This window comes from Hemiscyllium ocellatum, chromosome 5 (genome assembly GCF_020745735.1).
Source record: "Hemiscyllium ocellatum isolate sHemOce1 chromosome 5, sHemOce1.pat.X.cur, whole genome shotgun sequence".
Classification (NCBI taxonomy): Eukaryota; Metazoa; Chordata; class Chondrichthyes; order Orectolobiformes; family Hemiscylliidae; genus Hemiscyllium; species Hemiscyllium ocellatum.
In genome coordinates, this window is record NC_083405.1 from 94,194,783 (window position 1) to 94,212,297 (window position 17,515).

Consider the following 17,515-nt stretch of genomic DNA (forward strand, 5'->3'; position numbering starts at 1 on the left):
AAAAATCGTTAACTACAATGATCCATTGATTGCTGTGATGTGGACTTCTGGTATCCTAGGGTAGTACAATTCTAGTCGGCAAAAGTGAATACTGCAGATGCTGGAGAGCAGAGTCAAGAGTGTAGTGCTGGAAAAGTACAGCAGGTCAGGCAGTAACCAGGCTGGGAATCTTGGTGGTGAAGAGGTAAATTGGGGACAAAGTAGCTGAGAGTGCAGAGTATGGCTGAAGAGCTTCAGGGCAGAGGGGATACCAGAGAGAGAGAGAGAGAGAGACTCACTCACTCGTAGAGGGAGGCGGGGATAGGAAGAGGGTTCGCAGTAAGGTTACAATCTAAACATCTAGTGCCCAAGTTAAAGGAAGTCCAACCCTTTGCAGCAGTGCTGTTGATAAGCAGCCAAATATATTGAAGTTGTTCAGGCTGCATTATTTTCTTAATGTTTGAACTGTGGACTTAAAAAAGGAAGAGTAAAAAATGAGGTCTGCAGATGCTGGAGATCACAGCTGCAAATGTGTTGCTGGTCAAAGCACAGATGCTGCCTAACCTGCTGTGCTTTGACCAGCAACACATTTGCAGTTAAAAAAGGAAGATACTGCTTTGAAACCTAGATGTTTGCAGGTTTAAAAATCATATTTGGTTGAGTACACTGAGTTGCCTACAGTATTGCTCTTGCTTGGGGAAAAAAAAAGCAAAAAGTAGCTAAGTCCCCTGGCCCTGAGGACTTGCATCTTAGGATCTTTAAAGGAGATAGCTACTGAGATAATGGAAGTATTGGTTGTAACTTTCCAACGAATCCTCTGCTTTTGGTGAAGTACCGAAAACTGCTTATGTGACACACACATTCTAAAAGGAAATGAGGTAAAGAGCAGAAAACTATCGGTGGATTAGCTAAACATCTCTCTTGTTTTCAAAAAAATATTGGAATCAATTATTAAGGAAATAATAGCAGAACACTTGAAAAGTTGTAATTTAATCAAGCACAGTCAGTATGACTTTATGAAATACAAGCCATGTCTGGCTAATTTACTTGAGTTTTCAAGGAAGTCTCAACTAGAGATGGATAGAGGGGAGCCTGTTCTATTTAGACTTCCAGAAGGTGTTTGATAAGATACCTCACAAATGCTGAGTCATAAGATAAAGAGTAAAAAGCGAAGTCTGCAGATGCTGGAGATCAGAGCTGAAAACCAGCAACACACTTTCAGCTCATAAGATAAAGAGCCCATGTGTTGGTAGTATGTGGATAGAGAATTGGCTAATGGGCTGGAAACAGTGAGTGGAAATAAGAGTTCTTAAATTTGGTGATTTGTGATCAGTACTCCACATGAAGCAGTGATGGGATTGCAACTGTTTACAACAAACCACTTGGAAGAAGGAATTGGATGTACCTTAGCCAAATTTCCAGACGGCACAAAAATAACTGGCAAGGCAATTTGTGAGAGGGACACAAACAGTTTGCAGAGAGATGTCGATCAGTTAAGTGGACAAAACATTGGAAAATAGAGTACAATGTGGGAAGTTGTACATTTTGGAAAGGAGAAGAAAAAACAGTAAATGGAGAGAAAATTCAGCAAGTTGCTACACCAAGAGACTTGGAGGTACTTATGCATGAAGCAGAAAGCTATCACAGGTGCATAGGTAATTGGGGAAGGCTATTGGAATGTTGACCATGATTTCAAAGGATTGGAATATAACAGTGGGCAAGTCTTACTGCAACTGTACAAGTGCTGGTGAGATCACATCTGGAATACTGTGAACAGTTTTGATCCTCTTAATGAAATGAAATGAAAGGAAAGAGATCATTTTCTCAGAGGCAGTTCAGAGAAGGCTCACTAGGATGATCCATGGTATGGAGAGATTGTCTTATAAGCAAATATTAAACAGTTTGGGACTCTACCTATTGGAATTTAGAAGAATGAGGTGATCTCATTGAAACTTATAGAATTCTTAAAAGGTTTGACAGGGTAAATGTTGAGAGGATTTTCCCCTTATGGGAGCTTCTTGAACTAAAGGGCATAGCGTCAGAATTAAGGATAACAATTTAAGATTGTGATAGGGGTGGAATTTCATTTCTCAGAGGGATGTGAGTATCTTGGAACTCCTTGCTCAGAGAGCTGTGGCACAGACTCTTTGAGTATATTTCAGGTTGGGATAGATAGATATTTGATCAGGCAGGGAAATCCAGCATTATGGAGAAAGGGGAGGAAAGTGGACATGAGGATCAGCCATTCTATAGTGGAGCAAGCTTGAGGAGCCAAATGAACTAGTCCTGTTCCTGTTTCTAATGCTCTTGAACGTAAAACTAGACTCCGCAAAGCCTGAATGAGGAGGATAATGGCTTGGTTATAATGTTTTGACTGGCTTCAAACTAGGTGACTATGGCTTATATGGAGCAAATGCAGTTGAGCCAAAAAACAGCCTGCAATGACAAACAGCAAAAATCTGTCTCTTCCACCTGTGGGCAGGTGCCAAAATGTCTCCAGTAGCAGCTAGCTGTCTTCCACTCATCTTTCTCTACAAATTTCATGTTGATGAGGAAAATGTTTTTAAAGATAATGAAAGGATGAATTATAAAACAGTAAATTAAATAGATACACAGTTGTTTGCACTGTTTCTCATCAGCAAAGAACTAAAAAGCAATTAACGTGCCAAAAAAAGTCAAAATCCCTTCTCCAAACTTTTGAAATGGGGCAGGGGGGGGAATGTAATAGCACAGTGGTATTGCCATTGGATTAGTAATCCAGAGACCCTGGTCATGTTTTGGGGATGACATTTTCATGGCAGATGATGGAATTTGAATTCAGTAGAAATCTGGAGTTTTAAAAATGCTGCTGGTGACCACAACTGATTGTCATAATAACTTATCCAATTCACTGATGTCCCTTAGGTTAAAAAAAACTTTTCTGGTCTGGCCTACATGTAACTCCAAACCCACAGCAATGTGATTGATCCTTGACTGTCCTCTGAAATGGACTAGCAAGCCATTTAGTTGTAGTACCAGCTACAAAAGTGGATGAACTGCCTGACATTGATTAACATGCTGGAAATGGCAACTTCAAGCTCAGGTGTGTTGATCCTGCAAAGTCCTCCTTACTAACATTTGGGAGCTAGCGCCAAAGTGCACGAGCTGTTTCAGAGTGTAGGTAAGCAACTGTTTGTTTGACAATGTCATACGCACAGAATTATATCTTACAAGCAATGTGCCAGACAACACCAATGCCCTTTGTCTATGTCCTGTCCCGCTGGTAGATAGACACAACACGGATGATGGCACAGTGGTATGTCAGCAGAAAGTTATGTTGGGAGTCCTCAATATTGATTCTACATTTCATATAGTTTCATGGCATTGGGTTAAACATGGACAAGGAAAACCCCTTCTGATTTCTACACACTATAACCCTGCTTTGACTAATGAATCAGTACTACTTCATGTTGAACACAATTTGGAGGAAACACTGAAGATGGTAATGACACAGAATGTACTCTAGGTGGGAGACTTCAATAGCCATCATTAAGGTGGCTCAGCAGCACCATGAATGATTGATCGAAGGGTTGATTCCTAAAGGATGTGTGGGTCAACAGCATTACTGCTTACTGAGGTTGTTGACACCTAAAGGGATATAGCTGTTGGGTCTGTAACAGGTAGTAAGGGAACCAACACGAGGGGAAAAACACACTTGACGTCATCCCCTTCAATCATCCTGTTGCAGATGCACCTCTCCATGACAATACTTTTAGGAATGATCACTGCACAAGTCTTGTGGAGACTAAGTCCTGTTGTCACATTGAGAATACACTACATCGTGATGTGTGGCACTATCACATGCTGAATAAGATAGCATTCAAATAGATCTATTAACTCAAGACTGTGCATCCACGAGGCACTGTGGACCATCAGTAGCAGTGGAATTGCAACCTCATGGCCTACCTTATCCCCTACTCTATTATTGCCATCAAGTCAAGTGATTAACCCTGGTTCAATGAAGAGTGCAGGAGGGCAAGCTAGAAATGGCACCAAGCATACCTAAGAATGAATCAAATAACTGCAGAAGCTGGAAATCTGAAACAGAAACAAATTGTTGGAGAAATTTAGGTAAATTTCAGCATTGCATCTTGTATATGGTACACACTGCTGCCATTGAGCTTTGATTGAGAGGGGATTGAATGTTTGTGGATTGCTACTAAGCAGCCAGGTTGCTATTTCCTGGATGGTGTCAAACTTCTCAAGTATTTTTAGTGGTACATTCATCCAGGGATGTGGGTAATATTCCATCACATTCCTGAATTGTGCCTTGAAGATAATGGATAGGCACTGAGATTCAGGAAGTAAGTTACTTGCAGCAGGATACCTAGCCTCTGACCTTCTCTTGTAGCCGCAGTATTTGCATGACTAATTCAGCTCAATTTCTGATAACCCTCAAGACATTGATCATGAGGGATTAAGTCATGGTAACGCTACTGAATGCCAAAAAACAATAGTCAGATTCTCTCTTGTTGAAAATGTCATTGCTGGCCACTTGTCAATTCAAAATGGATATTGTTGCGCCCTTGCTGCATTTGGGCATAGACTGCTTCAGTATCTGAGCAGTCAAAAATAATACTAAATATTGTGCAATCATCAGATATTCTCACTTCTAACTTGACAAGGGCGTGAAGATCATTGATTTAAAAAGCTGAGGATACTTAAATCTAGGGCAGTACCCTGAGGAATTTCTGCAAAAATGACCTGGAGTTAGAGATCTCCAATAGTTACAACTATCTTTGGGTAAAAAATGAGGTCTGCAGATGCTGGAGATCACAGCTGCAAATGTGTTGCTGGTCAAAGCACAGCAGGTTAGGCAGCATCTCAGGAATAGAGAATTCGACGTTTCGAGCATAAGCCCTTCATCAGGAATAAGAGAGAGAGAGCCAAGCCGGCTGAGATAAAAGGTAGGGAGGAGGGACTAGGGGGAGGGGCGATGGAGGTGGGATAGGTGGAAGGAGGTCAAGGTGAGGGTGATAGGCCGGAGTGGGGTGGGGGCGGAGAGGTCAGGAAGAGGATTGCAGGTTAGGAGGGCGGTGCTGAGTTGAGGGAACCGACTGAGACAAGGTGGGGGGAGGGGAAATGAGGAAGCTGGAGAAATCTGAATTCATACCTTGTGGTTGGAGGGTTCCCAGGCGGAAGATGAGGCGCTCCTCCTCCAGCCGTCGTGTAGTTGTGTTCTGCCGGTGGAGGAGTCCAAGGACCTGCATGTCCTCGGTGGAGTGGGAGGGGGAGTTAAAGTGTTGAGCCACGGGGTGATTGGGTTGGTTGGTTCGGGCGGCCCAGAGGTGTTCTCTGAAGCGTTCCGCAAGTAAGCGGCCTGTCTCACCAATATAGAGGAGGCCACATCGGGTGCAGCGGATGCAATAGATGATGTGTGTGGAGGTACAGGTGAACTTGTGGCGGATATGGAAGGATCCCTTGGGGCCTTGGAGGGAAGTGAGTGTGGAGGTGTGGGCGCAAGTTTTACATTTCCTGCGGTTGCAGGGGAAGGTGCCGGGGGTGGAGGTTGGGTTGGTGGGGGGTGTGGATCTGACAAGGGAGTCACGAAGGGAGTGGTCCTTGCGGAACGCTGATAGGGGAGGGGAGGGAAATATATCCTTGGTGGTGGGGTCCGTTTGGAGGTGGCGGAAATGGCGGCGGATAATACGTTGTATGCGCAGGTTGGTGGGGTGGTAGGTGAGAACCAGTGGGGTTCTGTCTACTCTGGCTTCTTGATGCCACATTCAGTCAAATATGACTTTACCCTGGAATTCAGTTCTGTGTTTGTACTAAGACTATAATAGGGTCAGGAGTTGAGTGGCCCCGGCAGAACCCAAACTGAACATTATTAAGCAGGTTTTTGCTTAGCAAGTACTACTTGATAGCATTGTTGATGACAACCTCCATCGCTTTACTGGTAAACAAGGCAAAATTGATGAGGTGGTAATTCATAAGGTTGGATTTGTCCTGCTTTTGTGTACACTATGTATCTGGGCAATTTGCCACATTGACAGGAAGATGCAAGTGTTGTAGCTGTAGTGGAACAGCCTGGCCAGAGGAACAACAGAACAAGTCTTCAGTGGTATTGGCAAAATGTTATCAGGGCCTATAGTATTTGCAGAATAAGTGTTTTCAGCCATTTATGATATAAAATGGAGTGAATCAAATTGGCTGGACTGGCATCTGTGATGCTGGGGTCATCCAGAAGGGTCTACAATGGATCATCCACTCATCACATGTAGCTGAAGATTGTTGTTAATATTTCAGTCCTATCTTTTACACTGATGAGCTGGGTCCTCCCATTATTTGTGTGCGGACTGTTCTTCCAGTGAATTGTTCAATTGCCTACTACCATTCATGACTTGCTGTGGCAGGTTTGCAGAGCTTCATTCTCACCTGTTATTATGTAATTGCTTAGCTCTGTTACTCACTTGCTTATGCTGTTTGATATGCAAGTAATCCTGATTTGTAGCTTCACTAGATTCTTAGTTATAAAAATAATATCTGCTGGAGAAACTCAAGTTCCATCTGTGGAGGGAAAGAAGAATTAACATTTCAAGTCCAGTGACCCCAGTGATGGGACTTGAACCTGAACACTACCATTGCACCATAAGAGCCCTAATCATAGTGACATGGACCATGTTAGTGATAGTTAGCAGAATTCAGAATTGCACAGGAATACCTCCATCACCTTAACCAATCAGCCACAAGTTCACAGAATCATAGAATCCCTACATTGGACACTGCTTGTCACAGGCCACTCAGGTGTTTCCTTTCTTCCTGGTGGTGGAAATTAAATAAAGATTTGTGCACTTTGTGTCTCTCACTGTGTCTCACACCTGCACACACACACACACCATGGGCGCTGGGGAAAAAATAAGCACTACTGCAGTTAGGCGGTAGTGCGGGGGTTAATTAAAAAAAAGGAAAAAAAAATTAACAGGAGATTCCCTCCCCTTAAAAGAAAAAAAAAGAATCCCTACATTGCAGAAAGAAGACATTCAGTCTATTGAGTCTGCACTGACCCTCTGAATACTACCCCAGAATCCTACCCTATCCCGTGACCTTGCACATACCGTGACTAATCCACCTAGCCTACACATCCCGGACCTGCAGACAATTTAGCTTGGCCAATCCACCTAACCAGTTCATCTTTGAATGTGCGAGGAAACCAGAGCATCTAATGAAAACCCAAGCAGACACTGGGGGAATGTTCAAACTCCACACAGTCATCCAAGGCTGCAATCAAATCCGGATCCATGGCACTGTGAGGCAGCAGTGCTATCTACTGAGGAACAGTACACATTAAAACTTGCAATTGTATAGCAGCTTTAATATATAAAATGTTCTGAAGCAGTTTACAAGTTGAAATAGAAAGGCTAATGAAGCAAAGTCACAGATTGAGTTATTAAAATGGTGTGCTATTCTAATTTACTATTGAAATTATGCACATTGAGAGAGCCTTTACTGTGGGTGTGATTTAAGGTGGGACTTTCAGACAGTATAGAAAAACATGCCACGAATGGTGAAGGGAATACAAATGTACTAAAAACTAATGCCAGAGGACCAAAGTATGCAGGAATTTGTGTAGGTGTAGGTAAGTTGCCGAGGGAGGGAATTAATCTATGGATGAGTATAAAAATGAGGAGGATTCAAAATTTACTGTATTGGGTAACACAAACACACTCTAAATTAGTAAAGAATTGATTGGGACCAACATTTTTTTTCTGAGCTGCGTGACTTCTCTTCTGGATTCACCTGCAGACTGTTTTGTCTTAAAAGTCAAGTGCAGAGGTCATTAAGCAATTCAAGAATTCCAGACCTGTCTATTTAAACTTTATATAGTGTGAAGTCTCAAAAGCTTCTGCAGTGTTGAACAGGGCAGATAACAGATATCTCAAGGCATTCCACCACAATTGACTTTGCTTTGTAGAACAGTAATTCATTCAAATTAATATTTGCAACTGTTCTATTTTGATTATGATTAGAATGATTGAATACAGCTATTTTGGTCACATTCATCTTAACAGAGTGACATCTTGAAGCAGCAACTTCTTCTTAACCAGGGGTTAGAGGTAGGTGTCCAGAACTGCTACAGTGAACCAGGTTACCAAAAACCACAAATGCAGTGTCATAAAAATGAAAAGAAATGAAAGGGACAGTACCAATGTGAATATAAGTTAGTTGATGAATAATAAATAGAGTAAAGGTCTTTGGTTTCTTCTTCGGGTTGGAAGAAGGTCTGTAGTGGGATGCTTGCTTTCCTTGACACAAGTGTATAAATGATCTAGATGCATGCAAGGGATATTTTCAAAGTTGCAGACAATATAAAACTTTGGGGAATTGTAAACTGTGAGGTGGACACTGTTGGATATCACAAGAATATTGACATGGTGGTGGAGTGGGAGGATTTCCGACAGATGAAGTTCAATACAGCGATGTATGAGGTGATTTATTTTTATGTAAAGAACATAGATAGTATAAAATAAAAGGTACTACTGTAAAGGATTTGCAGGAGCACAAAGACTTGGCCGTATATGTGAAAATAGAAAGTGCTGGAGAAACTCAGCAGGCCACATCTGTGGAGAGAGAAATGAAGTTAATTTAACTGAGTCTGATATGTCTTCTCTTTTGGAAAGGCATGAGATTGGCAATAAATTAAAATGCTGAGAAAGATAGTTTGGACACACTGAGTTGAGTAGTCTTCTTCTGCACTGTAACAATTCTGTGATTCTAAGATACTTGGAATAGATGACTTGTATTATGTGGAATGGTTGGACAGGTTAAGCTTGTAGCTGCTGGAGTTTAGAAGAGGAAGAGGTAACTTGATGAAGTATATGAGTTCCTCAGGGATCTTATGAATGTGGAATATGATATTTCATTTGTGAGAGAATCTAGATTTAGGGCTTACATTTTAAAAATAATAACTTGCCCATTTGAAGCAGAGATTAGGAGAATGTTTTTCTCACAGAAGGTCCTGAAGTTTTGGAATCAAAAGGTTATGGAAGCAGAGACCTTAAAATTTGAGGCAGTTAGATTCCTGAAAAGTAAGTGGGAGAAAGGTTATTGACATAATGAGATCAGGTATAATCTTATTGAGTGATGGGACAGGCATGAGCTATTTAGTGCAGCTTGGACTACTGCTGCTCTTGAGTTGAATGTTCTTATGCTCATATATATCTTTGTACCATATCGAGATTTGTGTTACATATTCTGAGTAGACTGACTAGATTAAGAAGTTATTTAGATGTATACTAACATAAAATAATTTGTACGTTTATCTGTACTTTTTCTTTCACATAGGATGGGTAAGAAACAAAAGAAGGAAGTTGAGGCATTTCCAAAAGATGCGGTAAGTTACTTTTTAAAATATTAATGCCCACAAAACTCAGTGAAATATTTCATATCTTGACTAGTTTTTGCAAAAACATTTGATTTAACTGATACTTAGAAAAGTATGATTAGGCATAAATCCACATTTTATTTGAACTTTTGTTTCACAAAAGTTAAATTCTGGATTAATTTTTGCTGTATCAAAAAAATGTTTAATGAGCTAGACAAATTCACTTTGCATTTGTATGATTTTGAACAGTGTAAGTAGCAAGGGACTTGATAAAGACTTGCCAAACCGTACTATTCATCCCTCTGGCTGGAAAGGGTCCTTTTCTATTAATGCTTAAATTTGTTTTTATTGCCTAAAAAGTTTTAATCTGCTATTAGTTCTTTTTCAAAAATCTCATTTGGAGCTTTATTAAGTTTCAAAAGCAACATACCTTCAAATTGTTTTTGGACTACATAGTTGATTTATTAAAGTTTTCAGTCCCCTTTTTATCTTGGCTGTGCCTGAGGGACTGAGTTGTATGTGGGGTGTTGAGATGGTGGAGCCCCTAGAGAGAATATTGTACACTAGATAACCTGAGTCAAATAAATCACATCGGGAACTTCGTAGTTTTTAGATCTAGGCTGATTTTTTTTTAGGCCTATCAATTTAGCAGATAACATCCTGACTCATTGTCTTTGGTAATTTTCCTCACCAGCCTTTTAGCTGCATTGTCTAATTCATAAGACAATCCACGAACATAGTTTTAAATTATAGGAAAACATAAGGAACAACAGCACCGAGCACTGTATGTTCTCTTTTCTGACCTCAGAAAATACTTTGATTCTGTCAGCTGCAAAAACTAATTGAATATCTTCATCAACTTTGACTGCCCTCACAAATTGTTTGCCATCCTTCGCCTATTCCAAGATAACATGCAAGCCATGATGCTCACCAGTGGAACTACCATAGACCTCATTTTGATGAAAACTGGCTTCAAATAGCCCCAGCCTCCTTCTCCATTCTTGCTCCTTGCAATATTATACAATACCTCCAGAAAATTACCTGCAGGCCTTAGGATAATATAGAGAATTGATAGAAAAATGCTCCACACCATCAATCCAAAATGACTCCAAATTCATTAGTTGAACTTCAGTATGTACCCACTTACTCAAAATCTGAGCTCTAAGTTAGTCAATTCCTTCTGAAAGGCTTATCAGAAAATGTGCTTTTCTCTAAATAACTAGTCAACAAGATCCTCATCTGAAACTCCAACAACACAACACCTCCCCATTTGATTAAAATCAATATTGAGATCCTAGAAAACGTGTACCATTCACAATATCTTGGGAGCCTCCTCTTGGTGAAGGCACACTTATATGACAATTTATAGTTACTTTCAAATGCCAGCTGAGCCTTTTGCTGACTGGGCAAATAAATATTTGATGATCAGGACCTCTAATATGGGACTACGTCATGGTTTACAAGACAACAGTAAACTCTGAACTCTTGCATGTGGTGAAAGCTTGGACAACCTGCAGGATACATCTCAAAGCATTGAAGAAGTACCATCAGTGATGCTTTCTCAAGATTCTCCAAATTGAGTAGAAAGAAAGGCAGTCTAATAGTAATACCTTCTTCTAAGGCAACATAACAAATTGCTAATTCCATAAATTCAGCTGTGCTGGTTGGGATAATTTGTTTGTACATCTGACACTTCAGACTTCTGAAGACACCTCTCTACTTAGAACTCAATCATGGCAGGAAACTCTCTGCATAAAACACCAAATACCACCCATCCATATGTGGCAGATTCTGCAGCTCAAGCAATAGATTTAGATATCTCACAACTAACACTACCTCTAAGCTGTGTTACTGCACATTGCGATTGAATTTCTAATGCCAAATTGGTTCCAAAAGTCATAACCCACATGGACCTTGGAAGTCCATGCAGACAATAAAAAAATTAGTGAGAATACTGCTCAGAATTCAAAATACAAAGGAAATACATCATCCTCAATCCTTTGGGACTGCCTTATAAGAATTTATGCAACAAAGTAGTTGACACCTTTAACAAAAATAATCCCAAGTGTTTTCACAAATAGGAAAACTAAATGGAAATGCTGTGGAAAGGTTAAACATTTGACTCCAAATCTCACTGCAGTTTTGATGGAGGCATGCAAACTGGATTTGAATGAGGGAGGAGAGGTGGCAGTAGAATGCCCAATGAAATGAAATCAGTAGGTTGAATCTTATTGGTAAAAACAATGACTGCAGATGCTGGAAACCAGATTATCAATTAGTGGTGCTGGAAAAGCCCAGCTGTTCAGGCAGCATCTGATGAGCAGTAAAATTGACGTTTCGGGCAAAAGCCCTTCATCAGGATTACAGGCAGAGTGCCTGAAGGGTGGAGAGATAAATGAGAGGAGTGTGGGGGTGGGGAGAAAGTTGCATAGAGTACAATAGGTGAGTGGGGGTGGGGATGAAGGTGATAGGTCAGGGAGGAAGGTAGCAAAGAGTACAATGAGTGGATGGGGTGGGATGAAGGTGATAGGTCAGAGAGGAGGGTGGAGTGGATAGGTGGAAAAGAAGATAGGCAGGTTGGACAAGTCGTGGGGACAGTGCTGAGCTGGAAGTTTGGAACTGGGGTGAGGTGGGGGAAGGGGAAATTAAACTGTTGAAGTCCACATTGATGCTCTGGAGTTGAAATGTTCCAAGGCGGAAGATGAGGTGTTCTTCCTCCAGGCGTCGGGGGGTGAGGGAACGGCAGTGAAGGAGGCCCAGGACCTCCTTGTCCTCGGCAGAGTGGGAGGAGGAGTTGAAATGTTGGGCCACAGGGTGGTATGGTTGATTGGTGCGGGTGTCCCGGAGATGTTCCCTAAACTGCTCTGCTGGAAGGCGTCCAGTCTCCCCAATGTAGAGGAGACCACATCGGGAGCAACAGATACAATAAATGATATTGGTGGATGTGCAGGTAAAACTTTGGATGTGGAAGGCTCCTTTAGGGCCTTGGATGGAGGTGAGGGAGGAGGTGTGGCCGCAGGTTTTACAATTCCTGTGGTGACAGGGAAAGGTGCCAGGATGGGAGGGTGGGTTGTAGGGGGGTTTGGACCTGACTAGGTACTCACAGAGGGAATGGACTTTGCGGAAGGCAGAAAGGGGTGTGGAGGGAAATATATCCCTGGTGATGGGGTCCGTTTGGAGATGGTGGAAATGTTGGTGAATGATTTGGTTTATGCAAAAGTTGGTAGGGTGGAAGGTGAGCACCAGGGGGGGTTCTGTCCTTGTGGGGGGGGTGGGGTCTGAGGGCGGAGGTGCGGGGTATGGACAAGATGCGTTGGAGGGCATCTTTAACCACGTGTGAAAGGAAATTGCGGTCTCTAAAGAAGGAGGCCATCTGGTGTGTTCTGTGGTGGAACTGGTCCTCCTGGGAGCAGATATGGCAGAGGCGGAGGAATTGGGAATACGGGATGGCATTTTTGCAGGAGGTAGGGTGGGAAGAGGTGTAATCCAGATAGCTGTGGGAGTCAGTGGGTTTGTAAAAAATATTGGTGTCAAGTCGGTTGTCATTAATGGAATGGAGAGGTCCAGGAACGGGAGGATGGTGTCAGAGATGGTCCAGGTAAATATAAGGCCAGGGTGGAATGTGTTGGTGAAATTGATGAATTGCTCAACCTCCTCGGGGGAGCATGAGGTGGTGCCAATGCAGTCATCAGTGTAGCGGAGGAAGAGGTGGAGAGTGATGCCGGTGTAATTACAGAAGATGGACTGTTTTACGTAGCCAACAAAGAGACAGGCATAGCTGGGGCCCATACGGGTGCCCATGGCTACCCCTTTGGTCTGGAGGAAATGAGAGGATTTGAAGGAGAAATTGTTAAGGGCGAGGACCAGTTCGGCCAAACGAATGAGAGTGTCAGTGGAAGGATGCTGTTGGGGACGTCGGGAGAGGAAGAAACGGAGGGCTTGGAGGCCCTGGTCATGGCGGATGGAGGTGTAGAGGGACTGGATATCCATGGTGAAGATGAGGCGTTGGTGGCCGGGGAATCGGAAGTCTTGGAGGAGGTGGAGGGCTTGGGTGGTGTTTCGCATGTACGTGGGGAGTTCCTGGTTTGGGGGGGACAGGACAGTGTCAAGGTAGGTAGAAATGAGTTCAATGGGGCAGGAACATGCTGAGACAATTGGTCGGCCAGGGTGGTCAGGCTTGTGGATCTTGGGAATGAGGTAGAACTGGGCAGTGCGGGGTTCCCGGGCTATGAGGTTGGAAGCTGTGGGTGGGAGATCTCCTGAGGTGATGAGGTTCTGTATGGTCTGGGAGATGATGGTTTGGTGATGGGGAATAGGGTCATGGTCCAGGGGGCAGTAGGAGGAGGTGTCCTTGAGTTGGCATCTGGCTTCAACAGTGTAGAGGTCGGTGCGCCAGACTACCACTGTGCCCCCTTTATCTGCTGGCTTGATGGTGAGGTTGGGATTGGAGCAGATGGAGTGAAGGGCAGCTTGTTGTTAGGGTGAGAAGTTGGAGTGGGGGAGGGGGGTAGACAGGTTGAGGTGTTTAATGTCCCGGCAGCAGTTGGAAATGGAGAGATCGAGGACGGGTAATGGGCAGCACGGGGTGTCCAGGTGGATGGAGTGTGTTAGAGGCGGGTAGAGGAGTCCTCGGAAGGTGTGTGGGAGTCCTGATTGTGAAAGTAAGCTCGGAGGTGGAAGCGGCGGAAGAAGTGTTCGACGTCACGGCGTGTATTAAATTAATTGATGCGGGGGGGGGGGTGGGGTGGATGAAGGTGAGTCCTTTGCTGAGGACTGATCGTTCGCCGTCAGTGAGGGGGAGGTCTGGAGGGATGGTGAAAACTTGGCAGGGTTGGGAGTTGGGATCTGGTGTGGGTGTGGAGCTTGGAGTGGGAGTGGAGCCTGTAACTGAACTGTGTGTGGTGGTGGGGGGAATGGGGGTAGAGTCAAGAGTAGGGGTGGTGTTCACCTCAGGGTTCTGGGCAGCGGGGATGGTGACAGTGGGATCTGTCAGGGGCATATCAGCAGAATGCAGGTGAGTGGCATTGGTGGGGGTGGAAGTGGTGGCAAACACAGCAGTATGAGGGGGGGCGGAAGTCACTGAGCATGTGACATCAGCGATGATGTGAGGGGCGGAAGTGATATCATGTGTGGTGCATGAGGAATTGTGAGGGGCGGAAGTGGCTGTGGAAGCGGCCATGATGGGGGCGGAAGTGACGTCAATCAGTGTGGGGATGGTGGCTGCACCAGCCGCATGGCTAATGGTATCTGAGCAGTTCCAGAGACCGGAGGAATCTACTGGAATGTTTGAGGAGCGCTGGTTATGGAGGTGGGTAGATAAAAGTTTGTTGTATTTACAGTTTTTGATGTTTGAGGCGGAGTTGAAATACTGTTTGTTGAGAGTATGAGTTCTCCTGAGAATATAGTAAAGGAGGGGTCCTTTGCAATTAATGCGGGCGATGGTGGGAAATCTGGTAGAAATGTGTGAGGCTTTTCTCAACTGTTGGAAGCAACTTGTTTCAATTTTTAACAAAATTCCAAATGCCAAGAAGAGATTCACGTTAGCCAGTGGTTAATACCTATTAGGGATGTTGCTTATCAGTGACTTTACTATGTATACTAAAAACTAGGAAGCTTGTCATATTGTTATCTGTCCTCTGGCAACTCAAGGAAGATAAGCTTTTGTCAGGAGTCATCAGCATGAAAAGTTAAGGGCAGCCTCTAATATCAGTCCAGGTTACGGTAATGGCCAGTCAGCTGTCTGGTGTGATCCAAGTCAGAGCGCTGTCCTCACAACGGGTAAGGAGCCATTTTGCTGTGTAGCACACCACCCATCTTGACTCTTTCTGCCCTATTTAGGCTGGTTTCCTCCTGAGTGAGGCAGGTTGTAAGGGAGATGAAAATATAGCTGTTACTTTTGATGCAGATGACGTGTCCTGAATGAGTGAATAACCAGAGCAGAGGGCATACTGAGTAGTGGTTCAAGTTTTGTGGTGGGTGAGAGTGAGTAAGGAAAATGTTGCAGGGAATAGTGAGATTTGTAGGACATAAGCTTGGTAGGAGATGGGAACAAAACCATAGCCTAATTGAGAAGTCTCGGACAGAAGATGGTGGCACTTGTGTAGGAATGGAAAAGGACATTGAACTTCTTCTTACATTTCTATATATTTCCCTCAAACAGTTGAGACTGCTTTACCCTGAGTGGCAACCTTGGTCCTGGTTGGCATGCCTGGCATTGTAGCCTCCTGTCATGGTGTGTAGTAGGAAGCATCCTGTTTCTGTTCCACCCCAACATCAGGACCTTCAGGTCCCTGCTGAAAAAGTGGTGCACTAACTTTCCCTTCTCTGCCTTGTCCAGATATGAAATGTGCAGGGCAGCTTCAGACTAATATTGCATGCTTGAGTGCACAATAGTTTCTTGAGGATGGCACTAGTACCAGGATTGCCAGACACTCTGGGAAATTCCAGCACTAGCAAGTTGTTCTGGATGTGGTGATAGTAGAATAGGACTAGAATTGGACAAGAGGGGAGCCATATAATTGGTAAAGGTAGTTAATGAGGTGAGATTGGTAAGATGTGGTGAGAAAACTCGCAAGAATTCACAGAGAGAAGCCCTCCATGAAACCGGTGAAACTGGCACTTACATTTTTGGATTATGATTTATCCCAAATCATAGGTGGGGAAATACACTGATAACTGGCATTATTCTTAACATAACAATATAGCCAACAAACGACAGTAATTACATCCCCAAAATTACAGTGTAGTTCTTCAGGGAAGGTTCCTTGGCTTGACAATGTTCAGGGAAGACCAATTTTCTCCCTTCCATGCCTTAATTTACATCTGTTTCATTTCTTTCATTCTCTTTAACCACAAACAACTCCTGTGTCTTTTGAACTGGATCTCTACACTATATGTTCCCTTTGCTTCTCCAAACCCTGAACTCCCCCACCCCAACTTGTCAGAAGTGTAAGAACATTTGTTTTCCAACTCTTTTCAGTTTTTTCATTTTCTTGTCGGACAGGTGCGTCACAGGCTGGCCAGTACTTATTGCCTAACCCTGGTTGCCCTTGAAAAAGTGGTGGTGAACTGCATTCTTGGACTTCGGCAATTCATCGCCGCATGTAGACCACAATGCTGCAATATAGAGATGCTGGTGTTGTACTGGAGTGGACAAAGTCCACAGTCACACAACACCAGGTTATAGTCCAATAGGTTTATTGAAAATTACAAACTTTAGGAGCACTCTTTTGTCAGGTGAAGTCAATTCTCACTTCATGTCACTTCTCACAATGCTGCGAGGGAAAGAATTCTGAATCTTGATGAAGAGTTGGACTGGTCTTGAAGTGTTCATACTGTTTCTCTCTCAACATATCCTGCCAGATTTGCCAAGTCTCTCCAGCATTTCATGCTTCAAATATCCAGCATCTGCAGTATTTTGCTTTTATTTGAATCTTTGTTTGTTTTCTCATTGACCTTCCTTGTACGATAAGGTCATGGTTGAGCTGTTAACGATTCCACTTTCAGTTCCATTCAGAGCTGTTCTGAACATTGAGAGGGATAGGTCTTCTAAACAGGTTTTTCATCTGGTTTGATAGGTAATGCATGCAAAATGGACATTACACCAATGATGTTTATTAATTTTGTGCAGTGATCAACTATTTAAATATACTCACAAATAAACTCTACTGTCTTCAACAGTTTAATTCACTTATTATTGAGAGCAAAAATGTACAGACTGTAGTTCTTATGCTGGATTCACCAGAGGATGAAATTTTGCTTAAAGCATGTGAAGCCATATACAAGTTTGCCGAAAAAGGTTAGTTTAATTTAAATTATATTTATTATATCACATGATGTTGATATTGCATGATCTGGTCACATAATGATACCATTTAAAATACTTTATCGTTGCATCATTGTTGCATTGCTTTTATAGAATTAAACATCAATTAACCATACATTTTAATTTTGATATTTCTTCAAAAGGTAATATTTGCATGTATATCTGAAAAAGTGGCATTGTCAAATGTTGTTGTTGCTTGTGAAATTCACTGCAAATGTTAAATAGTTGTAAGTTAATGTGTAATTTTGTGTAAGATTCCTTATGAGGTTTGTCATCAGCTGCTTTACCCTGTACAACTTCAATTTCTTGAAGGTTGTTAGAACTGCATTCACACTGCAAGGACTGTG

At 42.8% G+C, this 17,515-nt stretch overlaps 1 protein-coding gene across 1 annotated transcript in view; it reads left to right on the forward strand.

Annotated features, from left to right (window-relative positions):
• The first annotated feature begins 9,304 nt into the window (after positions 1–9,304).
• armc3 (armadillo repeat containing 3) overlaps positions 9,305–17,515 on the forward strand; it is a 184,186-nt gene continuing 175,975 nt past the window's right edge. The window contains exons 1-2 of the mRNA XM_060825711.1: positions 9,305–9,352; positions 17,024–17,141. Coding sequence (XP_060681694.1) covers positions 9,305–9,352; positions 17,024–17,141 — 166 coding nt within the window. The remainder of the gene's footprint in view (positions 9,353–17,023; positions 17,142–17,515) is intronic.